The sequence below is a fragment of the Esox lucius genome, chromosome 1 (assembly GCF_011004845.1).
Source record: "Esox lucius isolate fEsoLuc1 chromosome 1, fEsoLuc1.pri, whole genome shotgun sequence".
Lineage (NCBI taxonomy): Eukaryota > Metazoa > Chordata > Actinopteri > Esociformes > Esocidae > Esox > Esox lucius.
In genome coordinates, this window is record NC_047569.1 from 7,923,579 (window position 1) to 7,936,308 (window position 12,730).

At 40.9% G+C, this 12,730-nt stretch overlaps 1 protein-coding gene across 1 annotated transcript; it reads right to left on the reverse strand.

Moving 5' to 3' along the window:
- Window positions 1–1,239: 1,239 nt before the first annotated feature.
- On the reverse strand, window positions 1,240–10,820 carry LOC105027753 (neuroserpin). Its single transcript, XM_029119281.2, has 9 exons — window positions 10,754–10,820; window positions 8,434–8,691; window positions 8,118–8,348; window positions 6,563–6,757; window positions 6,021–6,219; window positions 4,176–4,276; window positions 3,463–3,549; window positions 1,482–1,571; window positions 1,240–1,400 (listed from the first exon to the last, which is right to left on the reverse strand). Exons 1-9 carry the CDS (start codon window positions 10,776–10,778, stop codon window positions 1,348–1,350), a joined length of 1,239 nt encoding a protein of 412 aa, XP_028975114.2. The 5' UTR covers window positions 10,779–10,820; the 3' UTR covers window positions 1,240–1,347.
- Window positions 10,821–12,730: the final 1,910 nt, after the last annotated feature.

The following is a 12,730-nucleotide window of genomic DNA, read 5'->3' on the forward strand; positions in this document are numbered from 1 at the left end:
GTTTCATTTGGGTGAAAAGGTCAAATTAAAAAATGTATAAGGCATGTCACAGTGGATGATGTTTGAGGAATAAAAATGGTGAAGGATTTATTTTCTCATGTTGTGTGCTTAAAGAAGAGGTGATATGAAGTCCACCTCACTATCCCTTTTGGACATAAACTTAAGAACATGATCAAATGACCAGTGAGAAATAGAAATTACATTGCATGTCCAAACTTTACCCAAGATCGGTAAGTTACTGCTACCTCCAGTTATGGAATGTTTAACCACCAGTGTACTGAACAGGTCAAAATCTCTGTGACCTAAATGGAAACGTGATGGTTCTTGAAGCCAGAATAAGTCCAATTCCGATAACCATTGAAACATGGTGTAATGCCACTGCCCAACATGAAACTTGGTTTGGGATTGATATCCTTTAAAACAAACAGTTTTAAAGCATTAATTTCCTAGGAAATCTTCAGGTGACTCATTACTGTACTGATGCTGGAGTCTTACACAGAGCACTCTAGGCAGACTGTCTCAAGTTAAAATGCAAATACACGGAAGTTGAATGTACAAGGTAATTGGCTATTGTCTGCTCAATAAGAGCTTATTTACATTAAGAAAACACTAGTTTGCATACTCATTTCCACAGCATTTTAACACCAACCTGTTTGAGGTCCACCAGAGTATTTTGTAACTCAAATGTGAGTGATATGCATGCACAATACAGAAACTATGCAGTTTCAATGGCAGTTTCTTCACATTTTGCAACCCTCCAGGGGCTGGATCAAAAGTGTGGCACACTACCTCAGAAGGTGGCATGTCAATTGACATCTGCAAATTTGCCAAATAATCTAGCATCTCCAGTCTTCTTCCATCTCAAGTGTAATGTAAATAAGCCCAAAGTCTGTGAGACTACCTTCAAGTTTCTCACTGGGACGAAGATCACTAACTGCCAGTTGAAGACAAATCTTGTTTTTAACATTGACAGTAAACTCAATTGGTATTCCGTCATCTTCTGAAGGCAGTGTGTGGAGGGGAACGGTGCTTGAATGTGAGGCTACCGAGACTGAAAGGGTGGATTTACAATGTTCCACTCATGCATTGGGTTCTAGAAATATTTACATTCAAACACAAACCTCCACTTAACTGTTACTACCATATACTTTCTAGAGTGCTTAAAGTGATATAATATCAAGACACGTGCACACTTAGGTCAGTCATTTGTACCAAGTATAATACCAGCAGACAACAGGGAAAAGAGAAGTTGCATTTATTGCATAGTTTTTGGCTGGATGTCAATGGTGTTGAGCATGTCATCAATGCCACTGGAATCCCATTGGTAATTGTTCAGGTTCCGTGAACTCAAGGTCTGACCACCTCGGGTGTCATGACCCTTCCCATGAAAAGGATAGAACCTGTAAAAAAGAAAGCAGTCACGGATATTACAAATGTAAGTATTTGGAGACAGCCGGAGGAACGAGAAGTCATTAACACACCTATCCTCCGGTTTCTAATGACAAAGAAGAAGGGGTGATCAGCCTTGAAGGTCGGACGCGTCACTGGATGGAAACGTCGGAATACTAGTCCTACAAGTCAAAATGGAGAGAAATGGAGACAATGAAGGACTACTGCCTCACTCAAATTGCATTGCATATTGGAACGTTAACAACACTGTCAAGGCACACAGGATATATTTATAGATTGACAAGAACAGATGACTTATGAAGAGTGTTTCAACACAAGACATTCAGACAATGAAAGAATAAAGGACAAAGGAAAGATTCAGGGATGTGTCTACAAAAAGGAACACATACTAGTTTCCACCTTCAACCCCCATCTCTGCTCCTTCAACCCTCCACCTCCTCCCATTTCCATCCATCTTTGTCACCTCATTCAGCCTACCAGTCCTAGTTACACTGAGCTACCATAACCTTTGACCTCTTTCTCCCCTAAGCTTTGAGATTCTCCAGTACAGCACACTGCATCATACCAGGCAGGTTGCATCTACCATACGCTGTGGGAGGGAACTGTCTCAGTCTCTCAAAACTGGTGTACCTCAGGGTTCAGTTCTACTCCACCACCAAGTCATTGATTATATTACAGTCCATCCCATAATTACTAGGTAGATGACACTAAAATGTCTGACACCAAAGTGGCAAAAGTGGAAAAGAGATAAGCTGAGTGTACAGCACAGCGGCAGTGTACCACAAATCAATTAAACCAATGTCCATCATGTGGGAAATGTCTTAACCAATATAATGACAGCCAAGTCTAAAGGATTGTTGCAGACTGCACATCTGGGCAGTGGTGCCTGCAAATGCAATTCAGGTCACCCAATGTTTCCAGATCCAGTTGAAAGTCCATCTTCCTGGGTTGTGCTGATCTACTTTGAGATCATTGGTTGCACCTGGGTTCTCAGCCACTCCATCTATACAAGATGGCAGCTCCTGCTCAGCCCAGTAAAAATGCCTTAATCCTGGCATCCAAAAGGTAGAACAAGCTTCCCAATTGAGTCCAGGGTCCCTGCCCATCTAAAAATAATTTTACAAGAATTGTAAGATATTAACTGACCCATAAAACCTTCACTTATTTCCCTGCAAGTGAAAAACATGTCAGCATGCTCCTGTTGGTCTTGTCTCCTTGACCACTCTGGGAACAAATCAGTGTTCCTCTGTGTTGCAACATGTGGCCACCCTTCTTCCAAACATAAGATGTTCCAACTGGAGCCCCAGAGACATTCAGCTGTTGAGTAAACCATTTGAAATTCCTTAAGCGCCAGAACAAACCAACTGCTACATTCATTGTGCTCACAGGTGTCAATGTCACCACAAGGAGTCGCTAGTGTGCATTGAGGCAAGGCAACCCAATTCAATTATTAACCCCCCCACACAACTTTACCACTGCACAATTAAGGGGCCCCCTTACATTGGTAACACCATTAAACTCATCCCTTTCTGAAATGGCTAAACAGTTAGCTAGCCCTACTGTGGAGCAGCACCCAATTTGTGCTCAGGGTCACAAGCACCACTGAAACACATGACCATATGCTGCCACTGATAACACTACTGCTTCCTCCAGTGACGGTTCGCCTGGGTGCGAACACGTGATTCTCTGCTTTACCACACATTAACACCTTGGTTCACCACATTTTAGCAATACAAAAAGGTACCAATTGGTTAACCCCATCTGTGACATTAAGCTAGCTTTCAAGTGAGCTTAAGGTATCTTCTCAATACCGTTACAAGTATACTGGCTTTGCTGATAAGTACTTCAGACCAAATGTACGGTCTTGAGATTAATGCACTAATTGTCACTCTGGATAAGAGATGCCAAAAAACTTACAACCAGAATGAAAAGTCCAAAAAAGAAATCAATGAGCAGAGGTGAGTTGGCAGAAAAACAGAACATACTATAAGGTAGATTGAGGTTAAATGTTCACATATAAAAAGGATTTTATGACAATGGGCAGGATGTCACCTGTTGCAGCAGCTCCTTCTGCGCCCTCTTCTGTAACATCCAGGTAGGCCTTATGCACTGCCTTCCTAATAAGTGATTTGTTTCCATCTGGAATAAGAGTTTTGTACTGTAAGGACTTTTGGGTGAAAGAAATGACATGACTTTACCAACTGTATAAAGGGGCCTTAATGGACCGATTTAGCCGCCGTTTCAGTCATCTTTCTTACCAAATGGACAGACATTTGGATGTTTACAGCAAGAGGTTGGAGAATTGTGGGTGCATATGTCAATAACCATTTATACATTGTGAAAGGATACTTCAGTTAGTTCACTAGATGAACTGACTTCATGTAGTTTGTATTTCAGTTTTTGATTGCAATATAACTTAGGCTAACAGTAACAAGTGCTGAAACAAGTGTAAAAATACAGCTGTCATGTTTATGTTGTAATACACTAAGATTATCATCATTTTGCTGAAATGCGTTAGATTTTTGGGGGCAATGTGTTTCATGCTGACAGTGGTTTTTACTGGTGAACTAAAAGCCTTCACATTGTTGATTTTGCTAAATATTTAGCAAAAGATTCAGAATCATGGAGGGACTGATTGTCTAGCAATACAAAAGCTAATCACTAGGTTGAAAATTGATGAGCCTCCATCTCATGTTGTGTAATATAAACTTTATTTATCATATCATGATGTAATACTGTAGGTTTCTGGCAGGTTGGGGTCCCACCTGTGGTCATTGCAGACAAATCAGCGTAGTCTGTGAATATTTTCTTGATGCCCAGATCCTTGAGCGTTTGTGTCAGGTCTACCTTCTGATCGACCTTAAACCTGAAAATATACACCTCATGTATAAACCGAGTACGCCAGTTTTGTCATTTATCAATTTTGAACTTGACGGGTGCGTATGCATAGCCTAGCGGTTGAATTACAGAAATACCATGCCATTTCGGAAAAGCTTGTTGAGGAACGTCTATGGAAGCACATGGGGAAAATCGTGTCAATGGAAATATGAATAGCTAAAGGAATGCGCAAACTGTTTCCAGCAATATCGTAGGGTTATAGGGTACAGATGTAGCAGGCGTCAAAATCCTACAAACCTGTAGCTGATCCAAAAACTATTAGGACTAATAGATTGTAAATTTGACAAATTTGAAAATGAATAGAACAAAATAGGCTTTTTTCAACACAAATCGAATAAAACAGCCAATAGGCCTTCACAATAAAAGGTATTGATATTATTCCAATTGCTATTATGGCTATTGCCATGCAGCACTAAACGAAAAATGCATGTGACTTAAAATGGAACTCTCATTTTAACAAGGTCTTTCCAAGTTATTGATCTTTTATAAAACGTCTGAATTATGATATATTTCCTTGGCCACATTCTCTAGGCTACTATTTAGTTAGCACCCTCAGTTGAATCTTCTGCCACCCAGTTTTAGTTTTAAATACCCTATAGAAAAATTCCCAAAAAGAGATTAGCCCTCTTGCCATTTTTAACTGCACCTTCAGTCTCCAAGACCCAGTACATTTCTCACCCATAAGGAACGCTGACAAACTGCAAAGCCCTGCAACCCCTCTGGAATGCAGATACTTGTTCTGTGGTGAAAATAACAGCTAAGTCCTAGGCCCACATGACTTGAACTAGGCTTGACCAGTTCACTTGATTTTATTGATAGGTTTCTTTAATGTGAAGTTGAAATGTTATGATTAGCCTTAATGGCAAATAATCGCTTACTGCAGCCGTCCCACAGCGACATGTCAGTGTCCCAATCTAGCACATTTACACTCTCCAATGATGCCAGCAATTTGCTAAATCTGTCACTTTGCCCACCTCCTGGAGTGAGGACACTGGTTTGGAGTGCAGCAAATCTTTCTTGCTTCCACCTGGATTGATCTTTGATCACTAATTTACAACAGCAGCCACATCTTGCAATGTGGAATATTTATGACTGCGTGTTGGGCTACTTGATACGTTTCAAAAAAGGATGTATTCTTTTATTTTCTGACCAGTCTCCACCTCGCTTCATGTATCAACTGAGATAACAGTCAACAGTGCTTATTTAGATAGTCTTTATGGGTAATTGTAGGCCTTCCTTGGGCGCAGAACGTAAGCTCCTTCACATACGCAGTAGTATGTGTTGCATTCACCAGTTTGATAAATCCCATTAATAGTGCCAATGCAGATCTTAGGATTTCCACATACAACAGAATTGTTAGAAACGTACGCAAGATTGATACATGAGGCCCTAGGGCTACTCAGTCCTGTTCCTGGAGGGTTTCCATCCTGTAGATTCTCTCAAACCCTAATTTTGCACACCTGATTCAAACGAGCTGGATGAAAAGCTAAGACAGGTTAGTCACAACTGGGGTTAGAGAGAACTTACCAGATGATAGATCTCCAGGAACAGGATTGAGCAGCCCTGACAGGGACAAAGAACTGTGCGTTCTCTCCCATCTTTAACAGGCAAACAGAAGCCTAAGTGAAAAACAAGTGTTTCGGCCTGCCAAAAGAGATGGACCTGCCCTGCGCTTTAGTATACAACCACCATTCCCATGCAGACATCCTAACCTGGGCAGGTAGACCTCCACCTCCTGCCTCTGGATGTTGCTGGCCCACTCCTCCAGAAGAGGGGCTTGAATGATGGGTTCCAGGGCTGCCAGGGAGACCTCCTGCCTGGGCAACACTATCAGCATGCTCATATCCTCACCCTCGTAGGGCATCTCTAACACCTGGTACACACCAGCCTCAGACAAACTGTCAAACTCTCCTGAGACAGAAAAGTTCCATAATGTTTGATATCAGTCTGGTTAAGAGAAATTACAGAAAATACATTACAGTTTACAAAACACACTTAAGGTAGCTAGCAATTATCACAAACAAGCACTTTGCCTTGAATAGCTAAGCATGGTTGGGTTTAGGGAGGGTCAGGTAAATTTTTAATTCAGTTCAAGAGTCCATCCATAGAATTTAAAAAGATTGAGGGAGCCTGGAGGATCATAATGGCCTGATTGGGATCAAAAGTTGTAAAACAACGCATATATACAGCTAAGGCACTTCACAGGAGTGGAACATGAACATTCAAACATGATTACATGAACACACAAACACACCGTAGTTAAAGTCTCCCATCTGGTACATCATGGGTGTCTGGACTTTGCTCCCGTTGTCTTTGATGAAGGTGGTGGGACGTGTTTCTTTCAGCCTGAACCGGTTCTTCCAGCTGCCCCGAAAATACACTGCATTGACCAGGGTCAACAGGGTCTGACAGCTGAAGCTACTAGCTTCAAACAGGTCATGAATTTTACCTGCAGGGAGACAGACACCTTATTATGTGGGAATAACTTATTACCATTTGAAATCCTGTCCACCACTATACCTGGGAAATTACAAACATTTGTATCTTACAGTGCATTAAGTATTCAGACACCTCAGAAGGACACTTCACATGTTGCTGCATTATTGCCTCCTAAAATTAAATAGATTTTCATTCTCACCAATCGACAATCTCTCATAATGGGTTAATTATTCAGATCCTCTGCTATGACACTTGAAATGCATTTCACTGTTTCCCTTGATGTGCAGAGAGCCCATACTTGAATCCTATTGAACATCTCTGGGGCGATCTGAAGATGGCTAGATCCGCAGAGAAGAATGAGGGGAACTCCCCCAATACAGCTCTACCAAGCTCACAGCATCATACAGAAGACTGATCACTGCCAAAGGTGCTTCTACGAAGTGCTAAGCAAAGCATTCTGGATGCTTTGTAAATGTGTTGAAAAATGTCTGAAACCACATAGGGACTAGGCAAAAACAGGTTCTGGATTAGATTAAGGAAAAAAATCCATTACGCCACTTTAGAATATGGTTGTAAATTAAAATGTGGAAAATGAATGTTTTTCAGAAACTTACCAAACACTGCATATGAGCTAATATTAATAAGCAATTTTTGCCTTAAACATGGCAATACAAAGTCTTGAAAAACAATAGCCTGTGTAAAACAAACATGAAACTGATGTAAAAAAAAAATAGGGTGTTTACAGTTTTTTGCTTGGCTGTGCTTTTATATGCTTGTTTTTACTAAAGCAGAGTAGAACCATTCTAATAGCAAGACATTAATGTCAATTATTCCAGTGAAAAGGGAATTTAGGCTGTTTGAGAAGGTTTGAATACTAAGCACCTGCCATGAATAATTTCAAGTATGCCAACATGGCTACATATCAGTCGTGTGCTAGAAAACCTTGGTAAACATGGGTGGATTTGACATGTCCTCATGTACAGTGGATATAGAAAGTCTGCATACCCTTTCACTGTAACCCACAATATCCAAATGAAAAATAATTATTAAACTCTGAAAATTAAAACAGTAAAATACTCTTTGGATAAGTGAACACCCCCCTGAGTTAATACTTGGTGGAACCACCTTTTGATTTACAGAAATGAACCTGTGAATACGCATTTACTAGCATAGACCACATTTTGTTCACCAAGATAGTGAGTTACAACGTGTAAAAGTGATTGTTTCAATTTCAGGCTGTCAAACAAAACAAGAACATTTTGAACGGGGGTGGTGACTTCCTATACCCACTGTTTCCATTTCCGGCTTCAGACCAACCCGCCTTAACTTTGCTTTTTGAACCAACATTCCATAACGCCCCAAAGAATTACCCTTCGTGTGGTTTTCCACCCAGCCGTTGAGCTGCGCTGCCACGGCAGAGGATTTACAGAAGTCCACCATCTCCACCTTAGCCTGGAAGTACTTCCTAATCAGCTGCAGGAAGTCTGGTTTAATGGTCATGCCGCTCTGCAGGAAGAGGGAGTTTGCCAACAGGATGACATAGTGGTGGCCATCCTCAGACAGAACTCCAATCAGTTTGTGGAGTAGAGGGAATTCAGCACCTGGCAGTCAGAAAGAAACAGGCATCTTTTTATTTGGGGACTGGAGGGGGGGGGGCGTGATTTGGGTTCATTCTAAGTTGTCTACCTTTAGGTAGGTGGCTGAAGCCTAAAGCCTGGCGTATCTCTGTGAGGGAGGCCCCGCGGGCCCCTAGCTCCACCATGCCCAGGGCCAGAGCCACGCTCAGGGGGGAGAAGATGATGTTCTCATCCCCCCCTTGCATGTGGTGGTACAGTCTGACTGAGAACTCTGCCGTGGGGTCTCCTGGAATATCAGCCGCACGGTACCCAGGGCCCAGTAGCAGGATGGACAGGAGGCCGAGAATCAACATGGGAAGGCTGAGATCTGAAGACAGAGGGGGGGTGGGGGGAGCATATGACAAGAACAGCCAGTTATCCTCCATTTAATGGTTGTAAAAACTATACTGTATGAGAGAAGGAGGAGGGATTGTGTGAGGGACAATAAGTCGGGCAGAATGGCTCGCAGTAGCCATTTTTAAAATGCATGACAAATGATAGCCATACAATCAGGCCCCTTGTTCTTCAACATCCCTTGTTCTTCAACACCACATCAAATATTACTTAACGGCCCCCCAGCTTGAGTTTTTTTGCACTGGAGTTCAGTACTCAGTACTCAGTTCCAGAATTTGAACAGTCACCTTGCCAGGTAAGGAACACTACATACATTGCATTGCAAGCTTCTCTCGTTGACTCGAATTCAAAGAGCTGCAAAAGCTGGTTGATGTGTTACTGTAGCTAGCTAGCAACCATCAGCTAACCGCTAGCTAACAAAGCGGGACCTGTAATTCAGTGCAGTGAAAATGAATACTCTATAAAAAGCATAGCAGCACCCACAACAGGTAACATAACTCCTAGAAGGTTTTTACAATGGTTTTAATGGGTTGTCAGATCTTCCAGGAAATGGTAAGATGCTCTATAGTAGTCGCGAATATCATTTGTTTTTGTCTATTAGTGTTGGCTGTCTGTTGGTACGCAAGTAACACTTGTCCCGATTTGAATGCTTGCTACCTGGTTAATATCATAGTGTGGTCTTGAAACAATTACAATCAGGAAATAGTTATGAACACTGTTTGAGCCAAATGTGAGTAAATAACAGTGCGGTCTGACCAGCAATTGTTACATTACTTTTACCTAGACGTTCTAATGGTGCGTTCTAAACAATACGTTCTAATCACACTGGTGTGATCGTACGCTTCAGGGACCACTCTAGCCTGATCACACTGGTGTGATCGTACGCGTCAAAGGGTTAATATCTACTGGAAAATGACATCATGACACTGACTGTGGGATTGAGGGCTGTTTTCCAAGCTGTAGCTTGTGCTGCGTCTAATCAAGTACAACCTTGATGTACTCAGAAGTGCATGTGAGTGTTATATTGGTTACTTTCAACAATATTTCCTAGAAGTCTGGATACACTGGACAGTTAACTTTGAACCTTCCACAAAGTCACAATGTGTTTGAAATCGTTGATTTGCTACTAGCAAGTTTACAACAGACACTGGGGGCAAGTCATGGAGTGAAACAGAAATGTGAAGAATGGCAGAGGCTCAGTGACACCTCCCTTGACCCACAGTTGTTCACCTGCTCTGCCAACAGGTCTGGAGAACAACAAATTCCCTAACACCAATAACCCAAAGACAGATTCAATGGTACAGTTCAACACAATCATAAACTCTGTCCATGTATCATTGACTGTCTGACCAACAGGCACAAAACTGTATTCCTCAGCATTAGAGCGATGAAAGAATACATGATCTCACCCTTTTGCACCAAAAACTGCACCTCCCACAATTCAACCGACAATCTAAAATGATCCAGTCATTCAAATCACATATGACTCCAACTGTAGAAAGATGGAAAAATATAGGACAATACAGTGATCACTAAGAGCACACCAGCAGAGACTCAAAAACATTGGCCTAGCTCACCAAGTCTAGATAGGTCCACACTACAAACAGTCCTTTGGACGTTCACTCCTCCCTCCCCACTCCAAGTGGCCACCCTAAAGCCTTAGTGCCAAACTACATCAAACACAATAGTGCCAACATTAATTACACCAATTCCGCACCTATGGAAAGGCAGCATTGGTGTAGCATACTTAAATGGATGTCAACTTTGGGCAGATTGGATAGCCTTTCCCTAAGTTTTCTATTACCAATACATGAATTACAATTCAGAGCATGTGTAAATGTAGTTTGTTAATAAAAGCAATTCTGATTCCTGTCTTGAATTCATATTTTGAGTTAGACTGGCTCAGCCAAAACCATAGAAACAGAAACAGACAATTATCTTTAAACATGAATCACATCCCAATTGCAATCCTGTTCTAAAAATAAAAAGCCACATACATGAAAATTATTTGAATAAAATGCAAACTCTACACTTACAGTGCATCATCTTAACTGTCTTCATCACAGTTGCCACACATTTCTGGCAGCCTTGGTTTGAACCAGACTAAATAATAACTAATTCAGTGCAGGTGACAACTAATTAGCCTTCTTCAGTAGGTTTCATATGATGGAATACATTCTAAAGTGAGTATTGCTCCCACTACTGTTATGTTGTGAGATCTGACATGCTTTAAAAATGCTAGGTGAATTCCAAGAAGATTATGCCATTTTTATATAATGTTAAAAAGTGCAACTTTGTGGACACCAGTGTTAAACACAACACTGATGATTGCATTGTATTGTTGGTTATAAATTAAAAAAATCCCCTTATCAACAAAAGGAATGCAACTGAAGTTATCAACCTGCCTGCAAGAAGACGAAATAGTATTTTACCCCAAAGTACAGTGAGGATAGTTCGAGAGGTACAGAAACATTATCCTTGTATCACAGTTGGAGATTTGAAGAATTTAGTACAATAATGGGTTCACCAAGTCTCCAAAACTAAAATAGCTAATTGCCACTTCCATACAAACACACGTTTTGAATGTCTTGCAAGGTGAAAGCCAATATTCTAACCAAGACAAAAATGTGATTGCCTGGGGTTTGCTAAATGTTTTCAGAATGGGGATTGGAATTGGGTGCTATTATCATGACACAAAAAAGTGGTGATGCAGAAACATCCTATTCTCGCTGTGAGAGGTGGGTATGTGAGGTACCGTAGTGGGACTGCCGCAGGAGTGGACAAACAACGCATGCCCATTGTCGGCACTGACGCCGGTCACACTGAAGAAAGGACAGATTACATGTGGATCGCCCACAAACAGATTTGGGAATCCTGTCGGGGGGTGCTGAGTTTATGACGGGGGTTTGCCGCACCCCCGGTCCCCCCACGGCTATGGACACCCCCTTCTCAAAACAGAGGCCATGGCCTTTCTCCATCACTGAAAACTTATCAAATGAATGTTGTTGTTTTTTGAAGCCAACACATCTGTACATTTTTCAGGAATGGATGCAATGTACTATGAAGAATGGAATACCATATAATTCATTATGACTTGTGTTTTGACATAGACATTTAAGTAAAACCTACTTTAGAAGTGTGATGCATACTTTCTTTGAAAAAACATCAATTTTTATAAATGTTTTATAAATACATGATTTTGAGTGCTATGTTTATAGTTTAGGCCAGCATTAATTTTTTTCCTGTGTGCGTAAGGTTTTGGAGATGTGACTTTTTATAATGGGCATTGTGTTAACAGTTCAGGGAAATTGGGCTATTATTCAGAATTGGTATTGAATTAGTAAAAAGTCTTTAAATGTCATTACCATCTATAACAAAGAGGATATCTTAGGAATAATTCTCTACTATAATGTAATCATGGAACCAGACACCTGACTCTCAGCCCCATAGAGGAATTGTTTTCCTAGAAGGTTCATGACCACCATCCACATGATGAAATGTCCCTTCTAGATGTAATAAATGCTGGATGCCTGGACATATCTAAAGAAGATTGCATGGGCTGGACCAGGCATGCCAATACACGTTTTCATACATGTATTTCCCTAGATGACATAAGATGTGATGTGGATGAGAGCCTGTGGCCAAATGCAGAAGACAGTGTTAACTAACATCGGTAGATAGTGTATATACAAATTATTGTAATTTGGAATCACTCAATACCAAAAAAATCACATGAAACTTGTAGAAACATATTGCATCCTGTCTGATTCATTTCTGTAACACACACTGCAGTAAATTGTAAATAGTAGAGAGGTGTCACTCTTGTTTTGAAAATATATTTTACAAAAGAAAACATTGTGTAATACTACCTGTTGTTAGTGCTTTTTTGGTCATTGTTTTATGAGTGACAAAATGTGCTTCTTTGTTGACAAACTTTTCAAGTGTAATGTAAGAATGAGTCGATTTGAGACATGTATGAAGTGTTTTGGTACTTTTAGTGCTTGTTTGGTGAC